Source organism: Dermacentor albipictus, chromosome 6 (genome assembly GCF_038994185.2).
Source record: "Dermacentor albipictus isolate Rhodes 1998 colony chromosome 6, USDA_Dalb.pri_finalv2, whole genome shotgun sequence".
In the NCBI taxonomy this organism is placed as follows: Eukaryota; Metazoa; Arthropoda; class Arachnida; order Ixodida; family Ixodidae; genus Dermacentor; species Dermacentor albipictus.
The window spans coordinates 106,610,017-106,629,246 of NC_091826.1; the positions used below are offsets into that span (position 1 = coordinate 106,610,017).

Here is a 19,230-nt window from a genome sequence, read left to right on the forward strand (position 1 = left end):
AGTTTTGAAAGAACCGAAACAAGATTAAGCTCATGTAGTCAAGAGTTCAATGAAATTTCATCTGGTCAGGTAACATAATGAAGAAATTGCGGTCACTGACAAAGTGAATGTGAAAATTTTCGCCTTGACTTGGTTAGTGACCGCAATTTCTTCGTCAAAAATGAGCTAAGTGGCGTTTTTTTTTTGCTTGTAAGATGGCCTTACCTTCCGCGAATGATCGGCCCTCCTCGAGTGCCACTGGCATCCACTGCTGCCTTGTCTTTGTTAGGTCGTGTTGTTTGTAGCGGCCCCTGCGACATTTCAACAGGATTTGAAAAATCCACGAATGAAAATTTGTTTCGTTTTCTGCAGTTTGTTAAAGCACCTTCAATTTTCCAACTGAAGTCGGGCGTTTCACCAATGTAATATACAAGAAGCATTTTACTTATTCTGACTGCTCTTGTTTTGCTCATTGAAAAAGCTCAACACAGATGAACATAGCGCCTCTGATCTGTGTTGTGGGAGCGTCAGCCATCTAGGAAGCAAGAAAAGTTACGAGAGAGCCTTACGTCACGAAGCCAGCCTTGGCAAGCAAACGCTCCGTGACGCCGGTCCCTCTTCTCAGTGTCGGCCCAACAGGCGACCTCTTGCGCCGAGATCACATAATGATCATATAAGTGAGAGCATTCACCACAACGCCCCGTCACAATCCAACACAATATATATAACTAACCGATCTGTATATATAGCCCTGATTCTCTAATGATAGACATGACACCCATGAGCCTTATAAAGCTTGCATGAATACAGAGCCGGGCTTATCCAGATTTTCAACCAAGCACCACATAGATGTGTCCTTTGTGCTAACGCACATCTGTATTTCAGTGTAAAGATAAAATCAACGCTACATTGAGATAATTCACCAGTTGCAATCTACTCGTATATACAGCGGAGCTTTGCGTGAGTGCATAAAGAATCGTTTTTTCCGAATCGAATTTTTTTTTTGGTAATGTCTTTTCCTTTATTTTATCACTGTACGGGAACGCTCCTTAAAACAAAAAGGTATATATATATATATATATATATATATATATATATATATATATATATATATATATATATATATATATATACATGGTCAATTATATATGGCCACACATATGCAGGTCATAAATACCAGGTTCTCTAGCCGAGTGCCATTCGTGCGGTATAACCGAGCTCAGATTGGTCCACCTTGACTGATCAAATAGGGCACCACTGTAGGTGAAATGAGGCGTACAACTCCTGCGGGACCCGCCGTGGTTGCTCAGTGGCTATGGTGTTAGACTGCTGAGCACGAGGTCGCGGGATCGAATCCCGGCCACGGCGGCCGCATTTCGATGGGGGCGAAATGCGGAAAAACCGGTGTACTTCGAATTGGGTGCACGTTAAAGAACCCCAGATGGTCGAAATTTCCGGAGTCCTCCACTACGGCGTGCCTCATAATCAGAAAGTGGTTTTGTCACGAAAAACCCCATAATTTAATTTTTTAATTTAACTCCTGCGGGGACGGTAGAGTATCCGCCTCCCGTGCAAGATGACCGTGGTTAAAATTCCGGTGCTGCGCAATTCTCCACCGGAAAATCCAAAAAAAAAGAAAACCGCGTGTTGAGAAAATTGCACAAACAGGCCTGGAGTGCGGCCTGATCCCGGTGACCAAAACCGGTGACGCACTATCTCACCAGAGCAGGATTGGCCACCCTGGTGCAGTACCTGGCCACAACCTCCTATATGAATACAACAATCAAACCCCGGCCCTCAGTCCCCAGCAGCCGTGAAGCAACTGACCACGGCGGCGGTCAGATCTGTGACGCTGCAGAGGGTGCTAAGAATACCTGGCTCCGGACAGGCCGCCATTGGAATTCTGAACCTGGCAACGTTTAACGTTAGAACGTTATCTAGTGAGGCGAGTCTAGCAGTGTTATTAGAGGAATTAGAGGGTAGTAAATGGGATATAATAGGGCTCAGTGAGGTTAGGAGGACAAAAGAAGCATATACCGTGCTAAAAAGCGGGCACGTACTGTGCTACCCGGGCTTAGCGGAGAGACGAGAACTAGGAGTCGGATTCCTGATTAATAAGGAAATAGCTGGTAACATACAGGAATTCTATAGCATTAACGAGAGGGTGGCAGGTATTGTTGTGAAACCTAATAAGAGGCACAAAGTGAAGGTGGTAGAAGTCTATGCCCCTACATGCAGTCATGATGACCAGGAAGTCGAAAGCTTTTATGAAGACATGAAATCGGCGATGGGTAAAGTCAAAACAAAATACACTATACTGATGGGCGACTTCAATGCCAGGGTAGGCAAGAAGCAGGCTGGAGACAAGTAAGTGGGGGAATATGGCATAGGCTCTAGGAATAGCAGAGGAGAGTTATTAGTAGAGTTTGCAGAACACAATAATATGCGGATAATGAATACCTTTTTCCGCAAGCGGGTTAGCCGAAAGTGGACGTGGAGGAGCCCGAATGGTGAGACTAGAAATGAAATAGACTTCATACTCTACGCGAACCCTGGCATTATACAAGATGTAGACGTGCTCGGCAAGGTACGCTGCAGTGACCATAGGATGGTAAGAACTCGAATTAGCCTAGACTTGAGGAGGGAACGGAAGAAACTGGTACACAAGAAGCCAACCAATGAGTTAGCGGTAAGAGGGAAACTAGAGGAATTCCGGATCAAGCTACAGAACAGATATTCCTCTTTAACTCAGGAAGAGGACCTTAGTGTTGAAGCAATGAACGACAATCTCATGGGCATCATTAAGGAGTGCGCAACAGAAGTCGGTGGTAACGCCGTTAGACAGGAAACCAGTAAGCTATCGCAGGAGACCAAAGATCTGATCAAGAAACGCCAATGTATGAAAGCCTCTAACCCTACAGCTAGAATAGAACTGGCAGAAATTTCTAAGCTGATCAACAAGCGTAAGACTGCGGACATCAGGAAGTATAATATGGATAGAATTGAACAGGCTCTCAGGAACGGAGGAAGCCTAAAAACAGTGAAGAAGAAACTAGGAATAGGCAAGAATCACATGTGTGCGTTAAAAGACAAAGCCGGCAGTATCGTTACTAATATGGATGAGATAGTTCAAGTGGCTGAGGAGTTCTATAGAGATTTATACAGTACCAGTGGCACCCACGACGATAGTGCACGAGAGAATAGCCTAGAGGAATTCAAAATCTCACAGGTAACGCCAGAAGAAGTAAAGAAAGCCTTAGGAGCTATGCAAAGGGTGAAGGCAGCTGGGGAGGATCAGGTAACAGCAGATTTGTTGAAGGATGGTGGTCAGATTGTTCTAGAGAAACTGGCCACCCTGTATACGCAATGCCTCATAACCTCGAGCGTACCGGAATCTTGGAAGAACGCTAACATAATCCTAATTCATAAGAAAGGGGACGCCAAAGACTTGAAAAATTATAGACCGATCAGCTTACTGTCCGTTGCCTACAAAGTATTTACTAAAGTAATCGCAAATAGAATCAGGAACACCTTAGACTTCTGTCAACCAAAGGACCAGGCAGGATTCTGTAAAGGCTACTCAACAATAGACCATATTCACAATATCAATCAAGTGATAGAGATATGTGCAGAATATAACCAACCCTTATATATAGCTTTCATTGATTACGAGAAAGCGTTTGATTCAGTTGAAACCTCAGCAGTCATGGAGGCATTACGGAATCAGGGTGTAGATGAGCCATATGTAAAAATACTGGAAGATATCTATAGCGGCTCCACAGCCACCGTAGTACTCCACAAAGAAAGCAACAAAATCCCAATAAAGAAAGGCGTCAGACAGGGAGATACGATCTCTCCAATGCTATTCACAGCATGTCTACATGAGGTATTCAGAGACCTGGAGTGGGAAGAATTGGGGATAAAAGTTGATGGAGAATACCTTAGCAACTTACGATTCGCTGATGATATTGCCTTGCTTAGTAACTCAGGAGACCAATTGCAGTGCATGCTCACTGACCTGGAGAGGCAAAGCAGAAAGGTGGGTCTGAAAATTAATCTGCAGAAAACTAAAGTAATGTTTAACAGTATCGGAAGAGAACAGCAGTTCACGATAGGATGCGAGGCACTGGAAGTGGTAAGGGAATACATCTACTTAGGGCAGGTAGTGACCACGGACCCGGATCATGAGACTGAAATAACCAGAAGAATAAGAATGGGCTGGCGTGCGTTTGGCAGGCATTCTCAGATCATGAACAGCTGGTTGCCATTATCCCTCAAGAGAAAAGTATATAATAGCTGTGTCTTACCAGTACTCACCTACGGGGCGGAAACCTGGAGGCTTACGAAAAGGGTTCTGCTGAAATTGAGGACGACGCAACGAGCTATGGAAAGAAGAATGATGGGTGTAACGTTAAGGGATAAGAAAAGAGCAGATTGGGTGTGGCAACAAACGCGGGTAAATGACATCTTAGTTGAAATCAATAAAAAGAAATGGGCATGGGCAGGACATGTAATGATGAGGGAAGATAACCGATGGTCATTAAGGGTTACGGACTGGATTCCAAGGGAAGGGAAGCGTAGCAGGGGGCGGCAGAAAGTTAGGTGGGCGGATGACATTAAGACATTTGCAGGGACAACATGGCCACAATTAGTACATGACCAGGATAGTTGGAGAAGTATGGGAGAGGCCTTTGCCCTGCAGTGGGTGTAACCAGGCTGATGATGATGATGATGATGATGATGGTGGTGGTAAAGAAGCGTAACAGGAGTGCCCGCGCGCGCGCACCCACAAACACACACAGTCTCACACACACACACACACACACACACACACACACGCACGCACGCACGCACGCACACACACACACACACACACACACACACACACACACACACACACACACACACACACACACTAGCACAATTGCAATCGACCCGCGAGAAGCGTTTACTTCCCCATTACCATGCAGCCGTGGATACGTACAGGGCGCCATTGGAATCTGAACCTGGCAAAATTCAACGTTAGAACGTTATCTAGTGAAGCGAGTCTAGCAGTGTTATTGGAGGAATTAAATGTTAGTAAAAGGGATATAATAGGGCTCAGTGAGGTTTGGAGGACAAAATAAGCATATACAGTGCTAAAAAGCGGGCACGTGCTGTGCTACCGGCGCTTAGCGGAGAGACGAGGACTAGGAGTCGGATTCCTGATTAATAAGGATATAGCTGCTAACATACAGGAATTCTATAGCATTAACGAGAGGGTGGCAGGTCTTGTTGTGAACCTAATAAGAGTTACAAATTGAAGGTAGTACAGGTCTACGCCCCTACATCCAATCATGATGACCAGGAAGTCGAAAGCTTTTATGAAGACGTGGAATCGGCGATGGGTAAAGTCAAAACAAAATACACTATACGGATGGGCGTCTTCAGTGCCAAGGTAGGCAACAGGCAGGCTACAGACAAGTCAGTGGGGGAATATGGCATAGGCTCTAGGAATAGCAGGGGAGAGTTATTAGTAGAATTTGCAGAATAGAATAATATGCGGATAATTAATACCTTCTTCCGCAAGCGGGTTTGCCGAAAGTGGACGTGGAGAAGCCCAAGTGGCGAGACTAGAAATGAAATAGACTTCATACTCTGCGCTAACCCTGGCAACATACAAGATGTGGACGTGCTCGGCAAGGTGGCTGCAGTAACCATAGGATGGTAGGAACTACAATTAGCTTAGACTTGAGGAGGGAATGGAAGAAACTAGTGCATAAGAAGCCCATCAATGAGTTAGCGGTAAGAGGGAAAATAGAGGAATTCCGGATCAAGCTGCAGAAGAGGTATTCGGCTCTAACTCAGGAAGAGAACCCTAGCGTTGAAGCAATGAACGACAATCTAATGGGCATCATTAAGGAGTGTGGAATAGAAGTCGGTGGTAACTCAGTTATACAGGATACCAGTAAGCTATCGCAGGAGACGAAAGATCTGATCAAGAAACGCCAATGTATGAAAGCCTCTAAACCCACAGCTAGAATAGAACTGGCAGAACTTTCTAAGCTGATCAACAAGCGTAAGACAGCTGACATAAGGAACTATAATATGGATAGAATTGAACATGCTCTCAGGAACGGAGGAAGCCTAAAAGCAGTGAAGAAGAAACTAGGAATAGGCAAGAATCAGATGTATGCGTTAAGAGACAAAGCTGGCAATATCGTTACTAATATGGATGAGATAGTTCAGGTGCCTGATGAGTTCTGTCGGGATTTATAGAATACCAGTAGCACCCACGACGATCGTGGAAGAGAGAATAGCCTAGAGGAATTCGAAATCCCACAAGTAACGCCGGAAGAAGTAAAGAACGCCTTGGGAGCTATTGAAAGGGGGAAGGCAGCTGGGGAGGATCAGGTAACAGCAGATTTGTTAAAGGATGGTGGGCAGATTGTTCTAGAAAGACTGGCCACCCTATATACACAATGCCGCATGTCCTCGAGCGTACCGGAATCTTGGAAAAACGCTAACATAATCCTAATCCATAAGAAAGGGGACGCCATTGACTTGAAAAATTATAGATCGATCAGCTTACTTTCCGTTGCCTACAAATTATTTACTAAGGTAGTCGCAAACAGTCAGGAACACCTTAGACTTCTGTCAATCAAATGACCAGGCAGGATTCCGCAAAGGCTACTCAACAATAGACCATGTTCACACTATCAATCAGATGATAGAGAAATGTGCAGAATATAACCAACCCTTATATATAGCTTTCATTGATTACGAGGAAGCGTTTGATTCAGTCGAAACCTCAGCAGTCACGGAGGCATTAAGGAATCAGGGTGTAGATGAGCCATATGTAAAAATACTGAAAGATATCTATAGCGGCTCCACAGCCACCGTAGCCCTCCATAAAGAAAGCAACAAAATCCCAATAAGGAAAGACGTCAGGCAGGGAGATACGATCTCTGCAATGCTATTCACAGCGTGTGTACAGTAGGTATTGAGAGACCTGGAGACCATACGCGCTTACCCTAATACCGGACGCGCGATACATTATCGTGGCATACAGTAATCCTTCGCCGTGAAGACACGGCCGACAACGCGTAGATGTTGGTGCGCATTGGATACCGGTAATCAACGCTGCAGCCACTTCGCTCGCATGTGTACCTTGCAGAGGGCCATGATGTGGCAGCTTGACATGTCGCCAATTGCCACATTGGCAGCCCACAACGCATGGGCGAACCATGGTGCTCGCGAAAAGACAACTCGAGACTGACGCGAACCACGGAGCTTGCGTCAGCACGGAGCACGTTGTAGCACAAACAGACGCCACTTACTGTGTGCCGGAAGTGCTTGGGTGTAGTGATAAATTCTCCTTGAGCATTCTCTTTCTGTTACTGTCTTTTCTTAGAAACAAATTAACAAACATTCCAACTATTACGAACAACGTTTGTTCACCAAGAAGTAGAAAAACTTATCGATGACGCGCACTGGGCAGCCAATCCGATCGATAGTTCCTCCTATCGGCGTCGTATGGACATCTCGCGTCCCTTGGTCAGGGGCGGCAGAAAGCTCAAAGGATTGCCGTGAAGCGATTGGTAGCGATGTAGATAATTAAAAACTTATAATAAATTACAACCCTAACGACTCAATACGCTTGTACAAAATAGTCAAAATCGTTTCATGATCCTTTTACGCTGTGATCGGTTAGCCTACTCGGCGACAGAACAGCCACGCAGGTACCACGGTCACTAAATCCGCCGAAGTTCGTGAACAAAACCTTCGCTTTTAAAATCACATTTCATTTTCACTAACAAAGCACGCGAGCCACCTGAAGTTTCTCTCTGGTACTGATTACACAACTAAAACCTATTATTTAGGGAAATGCAGTGAAAAACACAGTTAGTGATTAAATGTTATAAGGTTGACATTTTACATGTTGCCATTACTTTTTATGGGTGGGCATAAGAGAGTTTTGACTACATTAGAGTGCTAAATGTGGTAATACCAATCGCGGCATAGCTCAGCACCCATCGCCCCGAGCAAACTACAGAAACGCTGCACATTGTCGTACTCACATTTTTTCGTGGGTGGAAGCAAACAGCCTGTGTAAATTTTTCTCTTCTAATGACACTGTCTGCACTTTTTCAAATGTTTGCATTAGTGACGTAATGGATGCTCAATTTTTATGAACTGGTGTTCTGCACCGTGAGATGCAGTCGCGCTTCAAACGCCCTACCAAACTGTTGTCGCTGCTCATTGATTTCGAACCGCATTTCAGCCTCGTCTTAGCAACCAAGTGAGTTGACCTTGTAATAGACGCATGGTCCTTACAAGCGAACCATCTGTTCAGTGCAGGGTTGTGATATGCACATGTCCTCAAGCTTTTGCTATTGCGATTGACTGAAGAAGGCGTGTGGCTGCGATTCCTCCAATACTGCGGCATCGCCGTCAATCAGATTCACTGTTTTATCTAATTGTTCCTTTTCAAAGTATTGTCCCTGTTTCCTCGGAACCGGTGCCCGAAATACAAATATAGTTTTTCAGTAGATCTCAATTAAATTAGCAGCATTCTCCCAGAGCCCTCGTTCTTTACGCCGACCATGTGCGCGAATGATGATATTTAAGCTGCTTGTCGGCGAATCCCACTGCATTAAAGAAGCCCTACAGGGAGACCTATTTTCCCGACGCCATTTGTTTTGCGATAGCTCGCCTTGCGATATCAGAGGGAGAGCCGGGGCTCAAGATAACCCTGAAACCTGCTACCTGGACGTAGTTGATATAATATTATATACGTCATATTGTGGTCGCTGTGACAATCAAAGAGAAACAAGTGGGTAAACACTCATTCCAGTAACGGTGTCCTTACGTGGAGACGCAACTTACTTAAGAATGTTCCGACTAGCGAAGAAAGAAAACCTCAACATAGCGCTGGAGGGGGGAAGAAGAAGAAGTCGACTAGTGCGGGCGCTTTGACATCGGCTCCAGCTTTCATCAATGTTTTCGAGTGGGTCTCCCTGCGAAACCGGGCGAGTTATGCTTTAATCGACGTGGGACGTCAAGAGGACTCTGCCGATACCGGATTTTCGTCGGTAGGAGGACATTTTGCCGTTCTGCGAGTGTTTGAAACACGGCGAGGGTAGGCTTAGGCCTACTCCCGCGCATGTGGGACTTTGAATCCAGGATGGACGTTGTCGAAGGGAAAGAGATTACTCCAGAAGAGGCATGCGACGCGGGATGGAAGGTGGCGTACGGCCGCCGGCCCGGCAGGCGCAGGGAAGAATATTCTTCGGGTCAAGACGGTGCAAATACAAGTAGCAGACGGAGGGACGGCGGCCGCACCGCCGCACCACGCGACGCGATACGACGCGTCACCGCTGCTTCGAGGCTGCCTCGGCTGCCGAGGGACACTTTTCGCATTATTGTCAGACCACGCGACGGCCTGAATGTCAACAAGGTCAGTAAAATACGCTTTGAGCAAGCCTTGGCCATGGCAGCATCCTTGGCTCCAGCCGCAATCGAAGAGGACACGATGTGCCCCAATGGAGTTCAGAACATTTTTGTCGTGTGTACTCCTCACGAGAAAAACGCGGACGCGTACGCTCGAGTGCAGCAAATCAGGCTCGGTGAAGGCACGTTTGGGGTGGCGGCGTACCTGGCTCCACCCGAGAATACGTGTAGAGGAGTCATAAGAGGAGTCGACGTGGAAGTCAGCGAGGCTCAACTCAGAGCGAGAATTGTAAATAATCGGAATCCGGGCGCTTTGGAGGCCAGGCGGATCAAGAACACTACAGCGGTGGTGGTACTTTTCGAGGGAATGAGGGTGCCCAACTACGTGGCATGCGGCGCGAGCATGTTTCGCTGCACACTCTACCGACGCCACACGGAAGTCTGCTACGGTTGCGGAGGACTGGGACACCGGGCTGACGTGTGTCCCAACCCTGGAAGCAAGTGGTGTCGCACCTGCGGCAAACGATCGCCCGCGGAAGATCACCAGTGTGATCCGCAATGCACGTTGTGCGGTGGCCCGCACCCCACAGCGGCCAAAGAGTGTAGGCACAAATTTCAAGTACCATATATCGTCAGAAGAAGACGGCGGCAGCGGCGTCGACGCGCCGACCAGCTGAAGCAGGGAACCGACGTCATCACGGCGGGCGGCAGGAGCCGCTCGCGCACGCCAGCTGTGCAGGAGCGCAGCACCGAAAGAAGCCGCTCTCGCACGCCAGCTGCGCGGAAGCGCGGTGCAATCAGGCAGCGCTCCAGATCAAGAGGGCGCTCGGTGTCCAGCGTGCGGATCCAGGAGGAGCCTACCTGGGCGGATCGTGTCAAAGGGAAGAAGAAGAAGGAGCTACAGAGACCCACGGAGGTAACGCGGTCGGCTTCGCCAGAGCATGGTAGTAGGTCGCACGTGGACGCATTACTTAAGGAAGTTAAGGAGCTTAGAGAGGAGGTACGCCGACTCAAAGCCGCCAAGGCAAACCCAAAGTCCTTTGAAATAGAGGCGTGCGACCAGACGCCACAGGTAGTCGAACATATACCCCGCGTAGGGCTCACTAAAGCAAAGCGTAAGGCCCCCCTTCCTAACGACGAGAGCGACTCGGAAACGTCTGAGGGAGAGGTCCAGCAAAGAAAGATGTTGGAGGAACTACTTAGGATAAGTAGAGAAAATCAGGAAAGCGTAAAGCTTTTGGTCCAAAGAGTGACCGTACTAGAAAAAAAGGCGGCGATTAAGGCCAAAGCCAAGGTCCGAACGCAAAGCAAGGCAGTGAATCACTCCGAGGTTGCTCCGGCTGTGGAGCAAGGTATGTTGTTGTAGCATCATGGCGGGCGATCACAAAGAGCTGGTAATATGGCAGTGGAACTGCGCTAGTTTTCAAAGGCGCAAGGCTCCGCTACGGCAACTATTGGCGAATGAGGTGGAAAAACCACAGATTTTGTTATTACAGGAAACACTATGTGACGACCCTACCCTTTCTGGCTTCAACACTGTGTCGGTCAGGAACGAGGGAGGCAGAGGACTAGCTACGATGATTAAAAAAAATCTAGCCTTTATTGAACATCCAATCCACTCTGGACGGGGTAAGATGGAGGCCCTTTTCGTGGAGGTTATACCGCACGGGCGTCTCAAGCAGAGCGTCTTTGTGCTTAATGTCTATAGCCCGCCGTCGGACCAGAGACAGACGTTTAACTCCCTGCTTAGGAAGGCAACTTCGATAGCCAAACACTCTCCTCTGATAGTTGCTGGGGACTTTAACGCCCCTCATAATGCATGGGGCTACGTCAGACGGACTGTAAAAGGAGAGAACCTGGCGAGGATCCTGGATGATCTCGCGTTTTCGGTAATCACGGACCCAGGGTTCCCCACTAGGCTGGGCACGTCAGTTGCGCGAGACACAACGCCTGATTTGGCCTGTGTAAGGAACGTAGGTAACGTAACGTGGGCCAATAAGCAGGAGAACCTGGGCAGTGACCACTTCATAGTAGCGGTAACATTGACGGTGGAAGCCCGACCGGCCAGGGTATTTCGGGTCACGGATTGGGACGAATTCAGGAAACTTAGGAAGGAGCGAACGAGCACATTTTCCTGGTTTGACGAGGCTATCGAATCGCTAACAGAGGACGTCGAGAGGGCTACTAAGGTAGTACAAACAGAAGCGGAGGTCCCAAGAATGGATCCGCACATAGCGCATCTGTTGGAGGCGAAATCGTCAATTCTGATGAGGTGGAAAACACAAAGGTTAAATCGTAGGCTGAGGAAAAAGGTTGCGGAGCTTAATAGAGAGATTGAGAGATATTGTGCGGAGCTCAATAGGCTACAATGGGACGAGGTCTGCGCGGCAGTAGACGGGTCCATGCGCTCAGGAGGGAAGTGGAACCTCCTCAAGCACTTCCTGGGTGACGCGCAGACAAAGCATAATCAAAGGCAAACACTTAGTAAAGTCATACACCGGCACAAACAGGAGGGCGGTAGTGAAGAGTCACTTTTGAATGCGATCGCGGATAGATACCTTCCTATAGGGCCGACGCAGGTAGAGGATTATCCGCAGATCGAGTGCGCGACGGTAGAGGAACTGGACGCGCCTTTCACAGAATCAGAGGTCAGGGCGGTGATCTACAATTTAAACAGCAGATCGGCTCCGGGTCCGGATAAAGTTTCTAACAGGCTATTACGAAACCTGGACGATAAAGCAGTGGAACTACTTACTAAGGAGGTCAACAGGGTATGGGAGACAGGACAGGTGCCTGACGGATGGAGGTCGGCTGTAGTGACACTGATCCCTAAACCAGGAAAACCTCTTCATTTGGACAACATGAGGCCAATATCACTAACCTCGTGCATAGGCAAGGTAGCGGAGCACGCGATCTTGAACCGGGTTTTCGGGTACATAGAGCGTCAAAACCTCTTCCCACATAATATGGTTGGTTTTCGGCCCGGCCTATCGACGCAGGAGGTTATGCTAATGCTAAGGAAGCAAATCTTTGATAGCGGCACCCGGGACGTGAGAGGGATTCTCGCCCTGGATCTCACTAAGGCGTTCGACACAGTGTTTCATAGATACATTCTGCAAGCCACGGCCGGGATAGGCCTGGGAGTCAAATTCCAGGCCTTCGTCAGGTCCTTTCTCATGAATAGAACTGCTACTATTCAGGTGGGGCAGATTCTGTCAAGCGTGTACGAATTGGGAGCTCGGGGTACCCCTCAGGCATCAGTCATCTCGCCACTGCTCTTCAATATCGTCATGAAGGGTCTATCAGATAGGCTGGGCGGCCTCCAGGGCATAGGTCACGCACTTTACGCAGATGACATCACGATCTGGTGCCCAGGGGGCTCCCTCGCTGAAATGGAGCAAGCTCTACAAGCGGCCTTGGACGAGACGGAGGCTTACCTCGCGGACACCGGTCTCAAGCTGTCTACGAGTAAATCGGAGCTGTTGCTTTACAGACCCGCAAGGCAAGGGGTTCGGGGTCTGACACCCCTCAACCAGCTACCCGTGGCATTATACGCGAATAATGGGCAGAAAATTCCCAGGGTCGACTCAGTTAAGATCCTAGGCCTGCTCATAGACGCGAGGGGCTGTAATGCCAGAACTATTACCCACGTTACAGCTAAAACAGAGAATATGTTGCGGCTAATTTCTAGGGTGTCCAACCGAAAGAAGGGGTTAGGTGAAGACAACCTCCTTCGGATGTACAACGCGTTCCTCATGAGCCATATTAACTATGTGGCGTCAGCTCTAGTGTGGACAAAAACGGAAAAGACCAAATTAAATACACTCATGCGCAAGAGCATCAAGAAAGTGCTAGGCTTGCCTATTGCCACGAGCTCCGACAGGCTAGATCAACTCGGTATGCACAATAGCATAGACGAGATCATAGAGGCACAGGTCACTGCCCAGGTGGTTAGGCTATCGTCGACCCAAGCTGGCAGGCGAATTCTCGACGAGGTTGGCATGGCTCCTAGGATAATGGAGGACCGGCGTATAACATTGACACGAGAAACGCGGGCGACATACCTGGTGAGGCCCTTCCCGCGGAACGTACATCCGCAGCATAACGAGGGTAGACGTAAAGCCCGTGCACGAGCCATATTGAAGAAAGTTAGGGATGACAGAGACTCCGCGGTCTTTGTCGATGCGGCGCAGTACGGGAACAGGAGAGTGTTCGCGCTGTCGGTTGTAGACGGGCGGGGGGTGCTTCGGTCCTCGGCCTCGGTCAGAGCGGCCACCGCGAGTATAGCAGAGCAAATTGCGGTTGCGCTGGCCTTGTGTGATCCAGAGCGTACCTACATTTACACCGACTCGAGAGACGCAATCAGAGCTTTCGAGTCGGGTAACCTCGCACGAGAAGCGGCCTCCATTTTAGAGAAAAGGGCTTGCTCCGGTTTTCATTATATCACGTGGTTCCCCGCACACATGGGGACGAACGTTTTCGAGGGATTCCCAAACCTCAACGAGCTTGCCCACGACCGTGCGCGAGAACTAACGCGCCGCGACGGTCTGGAGGCTCCGGAGGGGCAGGAAGGGCCTCAGCAGAACGATCCACTCCTCACATTTAATGAAATCACTAAACATTACCAACTTGGTCGGAGAATTTATCCTCTGCCTCACCCGAAGCTCAGTAGAGGTCAGTCAGCTACACTTAGAATGCTGCAGACGGGATCTTTCCCGTCGCGGGGATTCCTCAGTAGGATCTACTCGGATGTGGACCCTAGTTGTCCTGACTGCACTGAAACCTTTTGCTCAATGGCTCACATGCTCTGGCGATGTCCCGCGTTGCCTAACGACTTCCTCTCCAGCGAAGCCGAGTGGGAGGAGGCCATCAGAAGCACGGTACTCCGAAAGCAAGCCCAGGCTATCCAGAGGGCCCAGGAAAGAGCGGAGCGTCACGGCGTTCTGTCCTTTACGTGGGCGCGGCCAGCGGCTAATCTGGCCTCCCGTTAGGAGGTCCTGAAAGTAGCTCCTCAAGACTAAATAAAGTTCGTTGTCTGTCTGTCTGTCAACATAGCGCTGAATATAAGCATAACCCTCCGCTAAGCAAAAATTATAATAAACTTTAGCACAGAAAGTCACACAAAATAAATTCATGTTAAGAGTTGCACTATAAGGTTTGACGAGAAGTTAGACGTGTTGCTCTGTAACAGTGCAGTCATTTAAGCCGCGCCATACCATGCAATACTGTAACCAAAAAGCCTTTTCGCTACAAAAATTCTCGCACTACGAACCGCCTGGGCATTGGCATATTTCAGCATCCTATCTACCATGAAATTATTTCACACCTCATACCAGTGACTTCGACGAGCTGTCACCCACGGCGTAGAGAGCAGGATTGGCCGACACAATTCGACCAATGTTGCCCGACGTCGTGGACTGTAATGCCACCTCGTGTGCCGGTGGATGTGCCGTGGAGGGTTTACCATTCCCTGGGAGAAAATCAAGGTAGAACTCTTGCATGTAAGGCTAGTCTTGATTAGGAGCCACGGCAAGCCTGACTGTGAGCGACGTTGGGTAGCTAACGGGGTTCACTGCAGAACTTCATTTTTCACAAACCCTCAATACTGAAGCAGGCAGTGATTATCAAACTGTGTCACACGGGGACGTTTCACTTGTTGCCAAGTCGATTATACCTTCGAAATTTAGAAACTCTGTGGAACTCGCAAGAGTTATCAACGTTGCACTGCCAACCGATAGACGCTTAAACAGTTCATAATTCTAACGGAAAGCATTTGTGGTGCCACCATCGTAAGCGACAATTGTAATTTCATGGTAATGCTTAAAATGTATCCTGCTCGCATCACAGAGAAGCAGCTCAGGAACATACATACCAAGAAGGAGCACGACACTTCATTGTGCTCCCAGCTAAATGCGTGGTTACAGAAAAAAAGAACAACCGAAATGTACATACGAATCACGTGGTACACGCTCAAGCGTTCGCCATTCACAAGTCACTATAACCCCGAGCACGAAGGCCAATTAAATATAATCCCAGATAATTCTTATTATTCGAATGTACCTTTTTTGTTTTGCCTTGCTGCGGGGATTTCAAGTCCCAGAACAAAATAATCAACAGCAGCGGAGCTAATGATGTCTCAGCCAGTGTTAAATGCTTCTGCAAAGGGTCTTTTCTTGACAGACGCACTTACCCTGACCAAGACAATTGCTTTGTAGACATGTTTCGAGGCTTTCAAGCTGAGATGAGAAATGCAAAGGGAATGTAGTTGATGCTAATAAAATCTCATAAACATAAATGTGTAACTTTTCGCGGTTTTATTAGTTTAGGTGGCTGCAAGCATAAAAAGAATTCATATGGCTTCAAGAAAGATTAAGCATTCATTTTTGGCAGAGGTCCGCAAGCACGGTAAATTCTCGGCTGGGCAACCAGTTCTCAACTCGTGACGTTTAAATGTGTCAGAGCTTGAACAGCAAATTTAGTTTGCACACTGAAAATATAAAGTAAACAAAAGTGCCTTCAACGGCTTTCACCGGGGCCCTTATTTCTTTGTGCGTTATGTTCTTCGTAACCCAGATGAAGTCACAACTCCGACGTCATGCTCAGTGCCCAAAGGGAACCTTTCAAAGGGGACGCCGAATAGCGAGTACTGAAGCTCCTTACAATTACGTTTTCTTCAAGAACACTGCTTTGAAATAGGCGCTAACCTTACGCGCGAGAGGCGAAGAACATATATATCTGTGCATCGCCTTCGTCTTTAGTTAGCTTTGTGTGTTAAAAAGTAGCACACAAATCAAGATAATATTTTCGTCGCAAAGAGTTTGTCGTACATCGGCCATACCTATGGCGTTGCGTCATGGATTCAAGAAAGGTATAAGAGCGGTTGGGCGAGAGGTGTGGATCACGTGGAATGTAGGCTGCGCTTGACCAATCAAACACGATGCACACTGCTGTGTATTTTTTTTTCTTTTGCACGTAAATTTGTGAAACTGAATTTGTAAAAAGGAAACGCTGAGGCGAAGCCTCAACTTGCTCGATGAAACTGAAATCAACATCACGCAACGTACTTGCTTGAAACTTTGCTTAATGGGTGGGCTTATTATTCTTTCTCAACTGCAACATCCACCTAAAACCAAGAAAGAAGCGTAGAGAAGCACAGCGTGTTTTTCTAGCACAGATATTTTTTTCTTTAATTGACGTTGGCCTACGACGCTGTTCGGCTTTTTCGCAGGTTGGCCATTTGCGTTCTCCGAAAGTTTACCTCATACGTGACGTCTGCCGTAAATGATGTGCTACATCTGCTGCCATGGCCACGTGGCTTGGGCTAAATCTCTCAGTGTCAGGTTTGTACACATGCATGAATAACCAAGAATGTAGGCATGACAACAGTCACTGCCATATAGCTCAATTGGTAGAGCGTTGCCCGCGTAACCAGTAGGATGTGAGCTTGGCTCCCACCGGTAGAAAGTATATTTTTTACTCGCTGTCATCACCGCTTACGTTATCAGTGTTACATATAAAAAAATAATAATTCCCCTAGCGCTTTTCTTGGTTTTATCGTCTGCTGGCTTGGCCTCATTGTGATTACTGTTGGGTCCCTCGGTTTCCCTTTTCCTCACCCATGACCATGGCACATACTACGTTACTGTCTTGTCAGTAGTGCATTGCATCTGTAATACAGCAACATAAGCTTCTTAGGCAAGAAAGTGGAGACAAGCGTGTTCGATTGCCCTGTTACATCCTTAAACAGCATAGTACAGCGAAACTGGCTACAAATGTTACGAACTCACTGCCAACACGCCGCTTGTGCCGTACGGTCACCGGGTCCCGCGTGGTAACCTCGACAACGTTGTTCCTCGACCGGCCGCTGGGCACCGTGTGGCCGCCTAGCGTCGAAGTGGCGAGGCGGCACGGGCAGTCATCGCCGCCGTCTAGAGCGCTGGAGTTGACTAGTGGCGCCACCTCCGCGTCGACAGCCTTGTCCTCCGTCCTGATGGCGTAGGTGAGCGCCACGAGCAGGCACGCGGTCATCACGATGGCGGCGGCCGTCGAGGGGAAGTACCACCGTCGGCTGCTGCGTGCGGGACATTCGGGACGATGGTTAGCGCCCGCATTAACGGATAGGAGAGTGGTCCTAAATTCGAAACGACAGATGCCGCAACGGAACGCGACTATCGGTCACTTGTACTGTACCCTCTGTATAATATCTGCACTTTTGTTCAGAACGCAACTATCAGTCACTTATTCTCTATTGTCTGTATACTGCAATCTTGAATTGCAGAAGTGCTGGTGCTGCTACACCGAACAAAAGTATTTAAGTGTTAACTGTCATTGCGAAGTTTTCCTTAATTATAATGGCCTTTTCTTCTGTGATTTGCCACATGTGTTGTTTATTCCCGTATGGACCACTGTATGTAGCACGGTAAGCCCTTTTGGTCTGATTGAGGCTTACAGTAACGCCATAAATTAATTAAGTCATTACCAGTATCAGCAGACCATTTTATGTCCATTCCAGGATGAACACATTTTTCCCAATCATTTCCCACTTCTCTAAAGATCCTAGACGTCTACGGCTGAGATTATCCGTTGGCGAGTACCAAAATGAGGCAGCCTGAGTTAGTTGGAGATATGCTGAAACAGCGCGACTGATACAAGAATACACAGAGACTCAGATACCATAGAACAAGTGCTGACTGCCACTGAGAGACAACATACTATAAGAATTGTATAGTAATACTCTAAGAATAACAAATAAGAACGAAGTCGAAAACCTTGTTTCACGGCCTCACTGCCGTTACTAAGTGCCACTCTGATCAATTTTAAAAATATTTCCATCCTGAAATCGCCTTATAAATGTCAGGCGCACGCCATAAGAAAAGAAGGAGGGGGGGGCTGTAGGCGGGGTAGGGCGGATGAACGTTCAGTGCCAGGATTCCTTTAACGTCCATCTTAAGCGCGCAAGCATTTTCGGCCCCTTCGAAATGCTGCCGCCGCGGCCGGGAACTAACGCGCCAGGTAGAGCTTAGCAGTGCAACACCATGGCCACTGGGCTTGGGTCAGCAACTCAGTCAGGGGCGTGGAGGAGCTGAATGAACTGCATGTTGTGGAAGGGTTGATATTGGACATCGTCCTAGCATATATTCGACAATAAGTTAACCACCGCACTCCTGGACGAGCTGGGCGGTCCCCGGTCGACAGCGCACGGAAAGGGTGCATACTTGCTGGTGCTCGTGGTACGTTTGTTTGTTTTTGCTGCCAGTATTCTGGAGCCCTAATGGCAACAGAAGTCCACAACTACATTCGAACTCAACGTAAGGAATATTGCTTATACCATTCAGACGGTGCTGGTGGCGGACTGTGTCGCTTCGGCAACGGCTGCTCAGTTGGAGGTGGTGACTGTGCTTCCTGGAACACTGGTGGGCACACCTGCACGTAGGCCGAAGCAAGTCATATCCACTCCTAGACTCGTGTTGGCAGAAGCTCACTCAAGACAATCTTCTTTACAATTAACACTCTGGCCACATGAAGTTTGGCAGCGTCTAACATTGCACCGAGAATGCGCAGACGCATGAAGCCAGCGTAACAAACACGAAGAAATTGGTTGTTTTTATTTGAAGTCTTAAAATTGTAAGGTAAAAGAAAGGATAGTGGCCAATAAAACACCTTCCCGTAGGTGGGAGCGAAATCCACATCTTTCGCAATACGTGTGCTATGCTCTGCCACTTGAGCTGCCTCGCGGAGCGTTTTCTCCACCCACTTTATTGCGTATATGTGTACGTGAAATAGGTATGTGTATTTGGCAGTGCCAGCCAGCGCCAACAC

General features: G+C 48.1%; 1 protein-coding gene across 8 annotated transcripts in view; it reads right to left on the bottom strand.

The window, feature by feature from the left end:
* Positions 1-19,230, bottom strand: part of LOC135904991 (uncharacterized) — a 50,852-nt gene that overhangs the window by 13,565 nt on the left and 18,057 nt on the right. For 2 of the 8 annotated variants that reach the window (XR_011515362.1, XR_011515363.1), the window contains exons 2-7: positions 18,740-18,834; positions 17,199-17,482; positions 14,745-14,881; positions 14,214-14,408; positions 10,035-10,272; positions 205-290 (exon numbers count right to left, since the gene is read on the bottom strand). Coding sequence is in view for 2 of the 8 variants with exons in the window: in XM_065435986.1 (XP_065292058.1) it covers positions 205-290; positions 14,214-14,408; positions 14,745-14,881; positions 17,199-17,482; positions 18,740-18,834 (797 nt within the window). In the remaining 6 variants the exon portion in view is untranslated. The remainder of the gene's footprint in view (positions 1-204; positions 291-10,034; positions 10,273-14,213; positions 14,409-14,744; positions 14,882-17,198; positions 17,483-18,739; positions 18,835-19,230) is intronic. The other 6 variants (XR_010565282.2, XM_065435986.1, XR_010565285.1 and 3 more) reach the window with 4 other exon arrangements.